At 39.4% G+C, this 14,254-nt stretch overlaps 1 protein-coding gene across 1 annotated transcript in view; it reads right to left on the bottom strand.

Moving 5' to 3' along the window:
• STXBP5L (syntaxin binding protein 5 like) overlaps positions 1 to 14,254 on the bottom strand; it is a 404,610-nt gene that overhangs the window by 262,685 nt on the left and 127,671 nt on the right. Inside the window, exon 4 of the mRNA XM_034659194.1 lies at positions 2,809 to 2,890. Within this exon, the coding sequence (XP_034515085.1) occupies positions 2,809 to 2,890 (82 nt within the window). The remainder of the gene's footprint in view (positions 1 to 2,808; positions 2,891 to 14,254) is intronic.

Raw genomic sequence — 14,254 nt, 5'->3', positions numbered from 1 at the left:
TCTCAGTCTTCTATTTCTTGGGTGTGGATCCGCGAGTCCAGCCCACCTCCCAGTGCAGGTGGCTACCGCTTCCTGGTGCCCAAGCACAGTGGCTCCCTCCCCCTTCTGTTTATCTTGCGCAGCTTCACGGCTCCCCACTTTGTACCTCAATACTCAGTGCTGGAGATGTTCATTTGTAAAGATCCAGATGTATCTTCCTGCGTCTCAGGCTGATTCCGTGGGTTTTCAGGATGGTCTGGTACATATCCAGCTCAACTCAGGGGACCAGTTGAAAAGGGGACCCCTACTCCTCCACCATCTTAACACCTTATTCCTGAAAGTGTTCTTTAAAAGAGATATTGCAGAATCATGGTATCCTAATATACCCAAAATTCTTTTCATATTTTCCAAAGTAATCTGTTACAAGTAACCTTTCATAGTTTATAATATCAACTACAGATATAAAATGATTATCCCATTTAGATGATCAGATATAATTATACTGAAATTCCTAGGATTTATTTCTTCTTTAGGAATTAAAGGAGAGAAGATAGAAACTGTTACAGAAGACCATTTAGATTCCTAAGACAAAAATGCTCATGTGTCCTATCATGCTTCTCTTCATATTGTGTACCTGTGATTTTAGGCTCAGAAAATAGCTTTTAAAACACAAATCATAATCCAAGAGTATATCCATTAAAATTTCTTAAAAAGTGTATATAATTTGCATATTTGTATGTAAGTATATAAATACACATGTTAAAAGAGGTATACAACATTGATATATACATTTTAACATGAACTCATACAAAATTACGTTCCATGGAATAAAATGTACTCTATATATGCCTTCAGGAATTTTATGTTTGTTTGCTTGTTTTATTTATAAACCATCACCAAATGTTACTAATATACAAACTGGAATGTTACTAGGATTGCTCGCAAGTGCTTGATATTTTTTTTTTAAATACAGGATACTGATCTCCTTTCTAAGGACAATGGAAATTCACTTAGAATAGGGTGAGGATAGAACATGATATATGAAATTAATAAAACATTCTCTAAATAGTTATGTGCTACATATAATATGCCAAGGGCAATGGAATTAAAGCAGTATATATTCAATAACACATAATAATAACAGCCAAATAAATCAAGGAAGGAAGTCAGTATTATTAAATCTATGATAAAAATAGTAGGCAACTTATCATTTTGGAGGGATGTGGATAGGACCAGTGAGCATAACAACACCAACAGAGATTATAAGACACATGAAAGTAAGCACATCAAGGGCTTATCTATAAAAGCAAATTGAATCCATAAGCACAAGTAATAAAGATCTATGAAAACATTAAAAACTGAATAGAAACACCAGCCTTGAGGTCAGAGACTAGGAAGTTTGGGAAAAGGTAAAGAAATTGAGTGCAGGGTTCTAGTTCAGGCTAGACAATGTAAACAACAAAAACATGTTGAAGGCTTGTCTTTTTACTTAGTTATTCAGCACAGAGGCAAAGTTAGGGACTTGAAGATGATTCTCAGAGGATCAAAACCAAAGAAAACCACCTGGAAACAAGTTATGCCTGCTAGTACACAGCCATGCGGAAGGCTGAGATCTCTCCAATAGGAGCTACAGAGTAACACTGAGACTTCAAAAAGGTTGGCATTCTAAATACTAATGACAAGTATTACAATAAAATATTTTTTTTAGTTTCCCTTTTTTCCTTATCTCCTTCTCTCATTGTGGTACCCCATAGCAAGTATACCTACAAGGTAAAATATGCTAGGTTTGTCAATGAGGAGAATCCCACTGACTTCTGAGAAAGAGTTTGAACCGAGAGAGGTAAAAGGTGGACATCCGTCAACATCACAAATTTTTCATGCCTTAAGTGTCTCTGATAGCAAATTCTATGAACCATTTTACCCATGTTTATGATTATAAAATTCTTAGAGAAAAACTTATGAAAATATATGGAGATATTAAAAAAAAAGATCATTCATTCCATAAGAAAACAACCAGCAGTACTTCATTTTTTTTTTCTCAAGGCATTGAGTTCAGTCTGCTAAGTGCCTGAATTTGGTATGGAACAAAATTTTAAGGCATTTTTGCTTGACAGCTCACTTAATTGAAAACAGATCTAAAAGACACAATGATCCACTTAAAACGTGAGTAAAAAACATGAATCCATAAGGCCTTAAGAAGCCTTTAACTAATGGAAGATCTGTAACTTTACAAAGCTTTATAAATACATACTTTGTCTTTGGGAAGTTCCTCATCACCACAGGTCTATAGAATAGGGTTAGGGTAGGGAGCCAATTGTCATAATAGCTATGGATATATAAATTAATACAAATGCATATATGTACCAATAAATATATCTGAATATATATACAGATAGCAGAACCCATAGGTAAATAACTGAAAAAGTTATTTCATGAAAGATAAGGGCAAAACATGAAGTTAATGCTGATTATATAATTAAAATTAGTACGCTGAAGAAAGTTTAATAGTCAATGGAGCAACGAGAGTTTTAGTAATTTTTTAAAAAACATGTAAACAAATATCTGTAAATTATGCTGCATAATAATAACAATCTTCTGGTATATGCAACCTTTCTCCTTTAAAATTTAATAAATTGACAAATACTGAAGTAGTTTTTTATAAGAAATGTGACCATGAATAATATTGCACATATATATATCTTTAAACATTTAGAATACATAAAAAATAGCATAAATAAAAATATATTTTATATATCATAATATAAAAAAGGTCACATCAACTAATGTAGTTTGTATGTCTCTGTGAGAAATAGTCAAGAAAATCCTTACCTCATTGATCAAGAATTGGAGCTGCAGGACAGCTGCACCACTTTCATGTTGGCAATAACAATCAACGCCAGGTCTCCCAAGTCTAATATATTAAAAGTCAAGGATTCTAACATTTTAATTAATACAAATACTAATGATTAAAGTAAAAACTAAGGGTCAAAAATCTTAGTTGATACAAATTATATTACATAGCATAGGACATCAACAAGATGGCCAAATAGGACATCTCTTACACATATCCCCTCCTTGACAACAATAATTTTCCATCCATGCACAAACAAAAGTGCCTTCTTGGGAGCTTCCAGACCTAGATAGGAGACTGCCAAACCACAGTGCAGTCCAAGAATGAAGAGAGTTGTTTTGGGAAGGCAAGCTTACTTACCCCAGGCAGCTGATTTCCTGACTGCAGTCTCAGCTACAGAAACAGAAATACCTCTGTACCCCTGAGAACTCAGCTATAGATAGCCTATTCAGCTTGGGGTCTGTCACCAGCGTGTGTTATATGCCAAGAGACCTGAAAGCATCACCCACATATCAGGTGATTGTCATATAGACCTCATTTCAGCTGTGGATCCAGAAGTGGTATTTGAACCAGCTCTAGCTCTTCTTGGCTACAGTGTGGGACCACTGGAGGTAACCCCACCAAATTCAGGCAGACCAAAGATTTTGAAATGGCCTTATAACTGGGCTCCAGCCCACCCCAACCAGTCTAGGAATAATCTTGCTGGTATATGGACCCTTTTGGAGACACTCTTGTCTGTGCCCCTAAAGATCCTGAAAGGGCCCTACAGTGGCTCCATCTTCCTCACAGCAACAGTCTGTCAGTCTGCCAGCAGTTCTGAGGGTCCAGGGTCCCAGCAGAAGACATTCCCATCTGTGCATCTAAAAATCTGGAAAGGGACTCATCCTCTACTCCCCAGGCCTTCCAGTCACAGTCCACAAGTAGGCCTGTTGGCATGAGAACCAGGCTGCAGACACTCCCATCTGTGCTCACAGGGATCCTGAAAGGGCCAAAACATGAGCCCAGCCTCCTCACAGTCGTAGTCATCCAACAGTCCTGAGAGTCCAGGACTGCAGTGGGAAACATTCCTGGCTACAAACCTGATGACTCTGAAAGGGTCCTATATTCAACTCCATCTCCTCCAACTGCAATCTGTGAATAGTCCTGCTGCCACAGAGACCTAGAAGGAGACACTCCTGTTTTTACTCCCAGAGATCCCTATACTGGGTACCAACCCCTCCCAGCCTCAATCCATGAGCAGTCCTATAGGTACAGGGAACCTGGTAAGAAAAACAACTGTACCCCAAAAGATCCTGAAAGGGCCCTGTACTTGGCTTAGCCCATCTGGCCATGGTCAGGGACCAATCCAACCTATCCAGTGACTTGGAAGGAGATATCCCATCTGTATCCCAGAGCCAGGTCTACAAACCTTAATCTTGGCTGTGGAATGTGAAACAGCCATGAGGCTCAGTTCCAGCACCTCTTAGCCACAGTTAAGGATCAATCCTGCCCACCAAGGAAGCCATCCAGTAACTAGGCAGCAGTTCTCCCGAGGATCTGACGGGAGCCACACCCACCATTTACCTGATCACAGGCCCGCTGACTACTCAAATGATAAGAGGACCTACATGTGGACCCTTGTCTAGTACCACCCTACTGACAAGGTACTAGAGGCAGTTGCAAGCACCCAGGAACCAGAAGTGATCCATACTGGCCTAAGCTCTAGTAACAAGCCCAATCACAGACTCCACTGCAGATCCAGTGACAGCCTCATAACTGGCTGCAAGTCTGGAGATAACAGTACCAGCCCAGGGAATGGGACAAGAAAAGGTCTTTATCTTCCAGTCTATAAAGACTGAAAGAGGTGTTTTCTCCTACAAATGCATAGACGCCAGTGCAAGGCAACATGGATCATGAAGAATCAAACATATATGACACCACCAAAGAACACTGATAGCACTCCAGTAAGGGACCCCAAAGAAATGGAGATCTATGATTTGCCCAGCAAAGAAATAAAAATAATCATCTTTAAAAGCCTGGATGAAAATGCAAAAGAACGTAGATAGCTAAACAAAAACAGGAGAACAATTCATGAACAAAATGCATTTAATAAAGAAACAGAAACTGAAAAAGAACCAAACAGAAAAATCCTAGAGTTCAAGAATACAACGCCAGAAATGAAAAATTCAAAACAGAGNATAGATAGCTAAACAAAAACAGGAGAACAATTCATGAACAAAATGCATTTAATAAAGAAACAGAAACTATGAAAAAGAACCAAACAGAAAAATCCTAGAGTTCAAGAATACAACGCCAGAAATGAAAAATTCAAAACAGAGCTTCAATAACAGCCCTGATCACACAAAAGAATTAGCAAACTCAAAGACAAATCATCTGAAATTACCCACTTAGAGGAACAAAAAGAAGAAAGAGTGAAGAAAGCCTAGGTAAATTATGCAATACCAACAAGCAAATGATCATTGGCATCATGAGAGTCCCAGAAGATAAAGAAGAGGAGAAAGAAGAAGAAAGATCATTTAAAAACAAAAACAAAACAAACAAACAAACAAAAACAGCTGAAAACTTCCCAAATCCTGGAAAAGATGTAGACATCCAGGTACAGGAAGCTCAAAGGAACCCAAGCAAGATCAACCCAAAGATTACTCTGAGAAACATTATAATCAAAATGTTTAAAGTCAAAGACAAGGAGATAATTTTGAAAGCAACAAGGGAAAAGCAATTTGACACTACAAAGGAACCCACATAAGACTATCAGTGGATTTCTCTGCAGAAATCTAGCAGGCCAGGAGGCAGTGGAGTGATATATTCAAAGTAATGAAAGGGGGGGGGAACTGCCAACCAAGAATACTATACCCAGCAAAACTGTCCTTCAGAAATGAAGGAAAGATATAAAGACAAAGAGTAGCTAAGGGAGTTCATTATCACTAAACCTGCTGTTACAAAAAATGTTAAAGGGAGTTCAAGTGGAAATGAAAGGACACTATGTAACAACATAAAAACATAAAAGCATAAAACTCACTCATAAGAGTAAATATATAGTTAAATTCAGAATACCCCAGTACTATAATGGTTGTATATAAATCACTTTTATCTCTATTATAAAAACTGAAGACAATATTTAAAAAAATTATAGCTACAATAATTTGTTAACAGATACACAATATATAAAGATTCAAAATTTGACGATATCATAAAATGTTGGGGGAAGAGAAGTAAAACTGTTGAGTATTTGTATGTGATTGAAAGTGAGTTGCTATCAGCTTAAAATAGACTGTTATATCTCTAAGATGTTTTTACACAAGCCTCATGGTAACCAAAAAGAAAAAAAAATCTATAGTATTTACATAAAAGGTAAAGAGAAAAGAATTAAAGCACATAAAAATTTTACAAAAAATAATACAAATTAAGAGATGAAAAAACAGAGGAACTGCAAAATACAGAAAACGATATAAAAAGGCAATAGTAAGTACTTACCAACAATTAATTTAAATGTAAATAAAGTAATTATTCAATCAAAAGACACAAAAGGGGCTAAAGAGATAAAAAACGAGATCCAAAATATGTGGTCTATATGAGACACTCTCTTTAGCTTTATGGATACACATAGGCAGGAATTGAAGGTACGGAAAAAGATATTCCATGCACTACACTAACGTCAGATAAAACAGACTTTTAGTCAAAATCAGTGGCAAGAGGAAAAAGTCACAATATAGTGATAAAGGGGTCAATTTATCAAGAGGATATAACAATTATAAATACATAACCACCAACACTGGAGCACCTAAATATTTAAAGCGAATATTAGAACTGGAGGGAGAAATAGAAGCCAATACAATAGTAGCAAGACACTTAAATACCCCATTTTCAGCATTAGAGAAATCATCTAGACAGAACTAATAACAGTGGACGTAAATAACACTACAGACCAAATGGACCTAACAGACATATATAGAACATTCCATTCAAGAAACCAGAATACACATACTTAAGTGCATACAAAACATTCTCCAGGATAGGTCATATGTTGGAACACAAAGCAAGAAGATTGAAACTATTTCTAGTATCTTTTCTGACCACAGTGCTATTACACTAAAAATCAGTAACAGGAGAAAAACTGGAAAATTCACAAATATGTGGAAATTAAACAACACAATTCTGAACAACTAATGGATCAAAGAAGAAACCAAAAGGGGAATCATATAGTATCTTGAAACAAATGGAAATGAAAACAAAACACACCAAAACTTATAGGATACAGGAAAGCAGTTCTACAAGGAAAATTTTTAGCAATAAATGCCAAAAATAAGAGAAAGATCTCAAATAAACAACCTAATTTTACACCAAAAGGAATTAGAAAAAGAACAAACTAAGCCCAAGTTAGCAGAAGGAAGCAAATAATAAAGATCATAGTGGAAATAGCTAAAATAGAGACTAAAGAGACAATAGGGGAAAAAAATCAATGAAACTAAGAGCCATTTTTTTGGAGGGATAAACAAAATTGACAAATCTTCAGCTGGAGTAATTAAGAAAAAAAGAGAAGACTGGGATGGGAAGCATCCCTAGAAAAGGAGGAGGGGGTTCAGAGAGCTTCCAGGATGGCGGACACGTGGGGGTTTGGGGAGACAGGTGCCCCCTTCCTCACACATGGCCCTTTGCATCTCATCATCTGGCTGTTCCCGAGTTACAACCTGTTCTATCAACCAGTGATCTAGATCCAGTCTGGGATCCCACGTTACATACTTGTCATGGCCACTGTCTGCCTGCCTGTGTGGGGAAGGTTCCACATCATTCCTGATCTTTCATGACTTGAATACCTGTGAAGAATAACGTTTATTTTCAGTGCAGAGGAGATGTCAAATGTTCACGGACTGATTTGAAAGTACATTCAAATAAGCATTCAGGGAAGGGTATGCATTTAAGAAAGCAGATGTCTAGGAACATCCACGGAATCAGCCTGAGACGCAGGAAGATACGTCTGGATCTCTACAAATGAACATCTCCAGCGCTGAGTATTGAGGTACCAAGCGGGGAAGAGTGAAACTGCGCACAGAAATCAGAAGATAAACGGAAGGGGGAGGGAGCTGCCGCGTTCGGGCGCCGGGAAGCGGTAGCCACCTGCACGAGGGAGCGGGCGGACATGCGGACGGCACCCGCAACACAACAGACTGAGACCGTGAGCCAGGAGCACGCGCCACCAGGCATCTCACGGAACTCCGGAACTCCAGGGTGCTCACTGGATCCAGACTGAGACCGGGACCTCCGGGAGCACGCGTGGAGTGGCTGGTGGCTGGCGGCTTTAGAAACACAAAGGACAGAGATGCGCCAGCGTGGAAGTGAGGGCTAGGACGCCAGGTGTGCGGCGCATATCCCGGGATGCTGCAGGGTTGAGCAGCACCAACAGTAACAGAGTTAAAGTGGCCAGGACATCAGTGGAGAATGGGCCGCAATCCCTCTGTTCTGTGACAGAGACTGAGATTCGGCCGCTAATGCTCTGACTTTCAGAAGAGGCACAGCAGACCACCAGGGAAAGCCACCAGAAAACAAAAGCCCAGAAATACCGGCTCACAGCGTGCCCATCCCCATCCCCCCTCGCAGGGGACACGGCGACTCTACCCAAACAGGGTTTCCTGAGTATCGGCATGGCAGGCATCTCCCCCAGAAGGAAGGCTGAAAAATCAAGAAGCCCACAACCCGGGGTGCCCAGGTGGTGCAGTCATTGAGCACCTGTCTCCGGCTCAGGGCGTGACCCTGGCGTTCAGGAAAGGAGTCCCTCGTCGGGCTCCTCCGCTGGGAGCCTGCTTCTTCCTCTCGCACTTCCCTGCTTGTGTTCCCTCTCTCGCTGGTTGGCTCTCTGCCACATAAATAAATAAATAAATAAAATCTTTAAAGAAGAAGCCCACATCCCTAAGATCTCTATAAAACAAGGGCACAAGGCCTGGGTCCCAATCAATAATTTGGGCTCTGGACAACCCCACAACCTCTCCTCATCAGAATGACAAGAAGGAGAAGCCCCCCCAGCAAAGAAAAGACAGTGAGTCTGTGGCCTCTGCCACAGAAATAATGGATATAAATGTAACCAAATTATCAGAAATAGAATTCAGAGTGACAATGGTCAAAATGACGAGTAGACTTGAAAAAAGTATTAACGAAAATGTTACTGAGAATATAGAATCCCTAAGGATGGAAATGAGAGCGAATCTGGCAGAAATTAAAAATTCTATGAGCCAAATGCAGGCAAAACTAGAGGCTCTGACGGCGAGTGTCACCGAAGCAGATAATGTATTAGCGAATTGGAGGATGGGTTAGTAGAGGAAAAAACGAAAATAGAAGCTGGACTTAGAAAAGTCCATGCCCATGAATGTAGATTACGGGAGATTACTGACTCAATGAAACTATCCAATGTCAGAATCATCGGCATCCCTGAGGGGGTGGAGAAAAACAGAAGTCTAGAAGAGATATTTGAACAAATTGTAGCTGAAAACTTCCCTAATCTAGCAAGGGAAACAAGCATTCGTGTCCAAGAGGCAGAGAGGACCCCTCCCAAGCTCAACCACGACAAATCTACGCCACGTCACATCATAGTGCAATTCGCAAATATTAGATCCAAGGATAAAGTATTGAAAGCGGCCAGGGCAAAGAAATTTCTCACGTACCAAGGCAAAGGTATCAGAATTACGTCAGACCTGTCTACACAGACCTGGAATGAGAGAAAGGCTTGGGGGGGCATTTTTAAAGCTCTTTCAGAGAAAAACATGCAGCCAAGGATCCTTTATCCAGCAAAGCTGTCATTCAGAATTGATGGAGAAATAAAGACGTTCCAAAATCGCCAATCATTAACCAATTTCGTAACCACGAAACCAGCCCTACAGGAGATATTAAGGGGGGCTCTATAAAGGTAAAAAGGCCCCAAGAGTGATACAGAGCAGCAAGTCACAACCGATACAAAGACTTTAAAGAGAAATGGCATCATTAAAAAATTCTCTCTCAGTTCTCAGTGCCAATGTGAATGGTTTAAATGCTCCCATAAAACGCCACAGGGTTGCAGATTGGATAAAAAGACATGACCCATCCATTTGCTGTCTACAAGAGACTCATTTTGAACCCAAAGATGCATTCAGACTTAGAGTAAGGGGATGGAGTACCATCTTCCACGCAAATGGACCTCAAAAGAAAGCTGGAGTAGCAATTCTCATATCAGATAGACTGGATTTTAAACTAGAGGCCATAGAGAGAGATACAGAAGGGCACTATATTATTCTTAAAGGAAGTATTCAACAAGTGGATATGACAATTATTAATATATATGCCCCCAACAGGGGAGCAGCAAGATACACAAGCCAACTCTTAACCAAAATAAAGAGACATATAGATAAGAACACAGTAATAGTAGGGGACCTCAACACCCCACTATCAGAAATAGACAGAACACCCTGGCAAAAACTAAGCAAAGAATCAAAGGCTTTGAATGCCATACTCGACGAGTTGGACCTCATAGATATATATAGAACACTACACCCCAGAACCAAAGAATACTCATTCTATTCAAATGCCCATGGAACATTCTCAAGAATAGATCATGCTCTGGGACACAAAACAGGTCTCAGCCAATACCAAAAGATTGAAATTATCCCCTGCATATTCTCAGACCACAACGCTCTGAAATTGGAACTCAACCACAAGGAAAAACCTGGAAGAAACTCAAACACTTGGAGGCTAAGAACCATCCTGCTCAAGAATGACTCGATAAACCAGGAAATCAAAAAACAAATTAAACAATTTATGGAGACCAACGAGAATGAATACACAACGGTCCAAAACCTATGGGATACTGCAAAGGCAGTCCTAAGGGGGAAATACATAGCCATCCAAGCCTCACTCAAAAGAATAGAAAAATCTAAAATGCAGTTTCTATATTCTCACCTCAAGAAACTGGAACAGCAACAGAGGGACAGGCCTAACCCACTGACAAGGAAGGAGTTGACCAAGATTAGAGCAGAAATCAATGAATTAGAAACCAGAAGCACAGTAGAGCAGATCAACAGGACTAGAAGCTGGTTCTTTGAGAGAATCCATAAAATTGATAGACCACTGGCAAAACTTGTCCAAAAACAAAGAGAAAGGACTGAGATTATTAAAATTATGACTGAAAAGGGAGAGGTCACGACCAGCACCATTGAAATTGCAAGGATTATTAGAAACTTTTATCAACAGCTATATGCCAAAAAACTAAACAATCTGGAAGAGATGGAGGCCTTCCTGGAAACCTATAAACTACCAAGACTGAAACAGGAAGAAATAGATTTCTTAAATAGGCCAATTAACTATGAAGAAATTGAGTCAGTGATAAACAACCTTCCAAATAATAAAACTCCAGGCCCAGACGGTTTTCCTGGGGAATTCTACCAAACATTCAAAGAAGAAATAATACCTATTCTCCTAAAGCTATTTCAAAAAATAGAAACAGAAGGAAAGCTACCAAACTCATTCTATGAGGCTAATATTACCTTGATCCCCAAACCAGGCAAAGACCCCCTCAAAAAGGAGAATTACAGACCGATTTCTCTAATGAATATGGATGCCAAAATCCTCAACAAGATCCTTGCTAATAGAATCCAACAGTACATTAAAAGGATTATCCATCATGACCAAGTGGGATTCATACCTGGGATGCAAGCATGGTTCAACACTCGCAAATCAATCAATGTGATACATCATATCAACAAGAAAAGACTCAAGAACCATATGATCCTCTCAATTGATGCAGAAAAAGCATTTGACAAAATACAGCATCCTTTCCTGATTAAAACCCTTCAGAGTGTAGGAATAGAGGGTACATTTCTCAATCTCATAAAAGCCATCTATGAAAAGCCTACTGCAAGCATTATTCTCAATGGGGAAAAGCTGGAAGCCTTTCCCTTAAGATCAGGAACACGACAAGGATGCCCACTCTCGCCACTATTATTCAACATAGTACTAGAAGTCCTTGCAACAGCAATCAGAAGACAAAAAGGGATCAAAGGTATCCAAATCGGCAAAGAAGAAGTCAAACTGTCTCTCTTTGCAGATGACATGATACTCTATATGGAAAACCCAAAGGAATCCACTCCCAAACTATTAGAAGTTATAGAACAATTCAGTAAGGTGGCAGGATACAAAATCAATGCCCAGAAATCAGTTGCATTTCTATACACGAATAACGAGACTGAAGAAAGAGAAATTAGGGAATCCATCCCATTTACAATAACACCAAAAACCATACGTTACCTTGGAATTAACTTAACCAGAGACGTAAAGGACCTATATCCTAGAAACTATAGATCACTTTTGAAAGATATTGAGGAAGACATAAAAAGATGGAAAAATATTCCATGCTCATGGATTGGAAGAATTAACATAGTTAAAATGTCCATACTACCCAGAGCAATCTACACTTTCAATGCTATCCCGATCAAAATACCGAGGACATTTTTCAAAGAACTGGAACAAATAGTCCTTAAATTTGTATGGAACCAGAAAAGGCCCCGAATCTCCAAGGAACTGTTGAAAAGGAAAAACAAAGCTGGGGGCATCACAATGCCGGATTTCGAGCTGTACTACAAAGCTGTGATCACAAAGACAGCATGGTACTGGCACAAAAACAGACACATCGACCAATGGAACAGAATAGAGAACCCAGAAATGGACCCTCGGCTCTTTGGGCAACTAATCTTTGATAAAGCAGGAAAAAACATCCGGTGGAAAAAAGACAGTCTCTTCAATAAATGGTGCTGGGAAAATTGGACAGCTACATGCAAAAGAATGAAACTTGACCACTCTCTCACACCATACACAAAAATAAACTCCAAATGGATGAAAGACCTCAATGTGAGACAGGAATCCATCAAAATTCTAGAGGAGAACATAGGCAACAACTTCTATGACATCGGCCAGAGCAACCTTTTTCACGACACATCGCCAAAGGCAAGAGAAATAAAAGATAAAATGAACTTATGGGACTTTATCAGGATAAAGAGCTTCTGCACAGCCAAGGAAACAGTCAAAAAAACTAAGAGACAGCCCACGGAATGGGAGAATATATTTGCAAAGGACACCACAGATAAAGGACTGGTATCCAAGATCTACAAAGAACTTCTCAAACTCAATACACGAGAAACAAATAAACAAATCATAAAATGGGCAGAAGATATGAACAGACACTTTTCCAATGAAGACATACAAAAGGCTAACAGACACATGAAAAATGTTCAAAATCATTAGCCGTCAGGGAAATTCAAATCAAAACCACACTGAGGATACCACCTTACGCCAGTTAGAATGGCAAAGATAGACAAGGCAAGAAACAACAATTGTTGGAGAGGATGTGGAGAAAGGGGATCCCTCCTACATTGTTGGTGGGAATGCAAGTTGGTACAGCCACTCTGGAAAACAGTGTGGAGGTCCCTTAAAAAGTTAAAAATTGAACTACCCTATGACCCAGCCATTGCANGTTAAAAATTGAGCTACCCTATGACCCAGATATTGCACTACTGGGTGTTTACCCCAAAGATACAGATGTAGTGAAGAGAAGGGCCATATGCACCCCAATGTTCGTAGCAGCATTGTCCACAATAGCTAAAGCGTGGAAGGAGCTGAGATGCCCTTCAACAGATGACTGGATTAAGAAGTTGTGGTCCATATATGCAATGGAATATTACTCAGCTATTAGAAAGAACAAATTCTCAACATTTGCNATTCTCAACATTTGCTGCAACATGGACGGCACTGGAGGAGATAATGCTAAGTGAAATAAGTCAAGCAAAGAAAGACAATTATCATATGATTTCTCTCATCTATGGAACATAAGAACTAGGATGATCGGTAGGGGAAGAAAGGGATAAAGAAAGGGGGGGTGATCAGAAGGGGGAATGAAACATGAGAGACTATGGACTATGAGAAACAAACTGAGGGCCTCAGAGGGGAGGGGGGTGGGGGATTGGGATAGACCTGTGATGGTTAGTAAGGAGGGCACATATTGCATGGTGCACTGGGTGTTATATGCAACTAATGAAGCATTGAACTTTACATTGGAATCCGGGTATGTACTGTATGGTGACTAACATAATAAAAAAATGATTAAAAAAAATAAATAAATAAAAAGAAAAAAAAAGAGAAGACTTGAATAAACTTATAAATGAAAGAGAAGACATTACACATGATCCCACAGAAATATAAACAATCGTAGAAGCTACTATGAACAATTATATGTAAACAAACTGGATAACTGAAAAGCAATGAATAAATTCCTAGAAACATAAAACCTACAAAGAATGAATCATCAAGAAACTGAAAATCTAAGCAGACTAACAATGACTAAAGGGATTGAAGCAATAATCAAAACCTTCCTTGGGGCACCTAGGTGGCTCAGTTGGTTGTGTCCAACTCCTG

Source organism: Ailuropoda melanoleuca, chromosome 1 (assembly GCF_002007445.2).
Source record: "Ailuropoda melanoleuca isolate Jingjing chromosome 1, ASM200744v2, whole genome shotgun sequence".
Lineage (NCBI taxonomy): Eukaryota > Metazoa > Chordata > Mammalia > Carnivora > Ursidae > Ailuropoda > Ailuropoda melanoleuca.
Note: the sequence above shows the minus strand (reverse complement) of the source record. Positions and strands in the feature narration are given on the sequence as shown.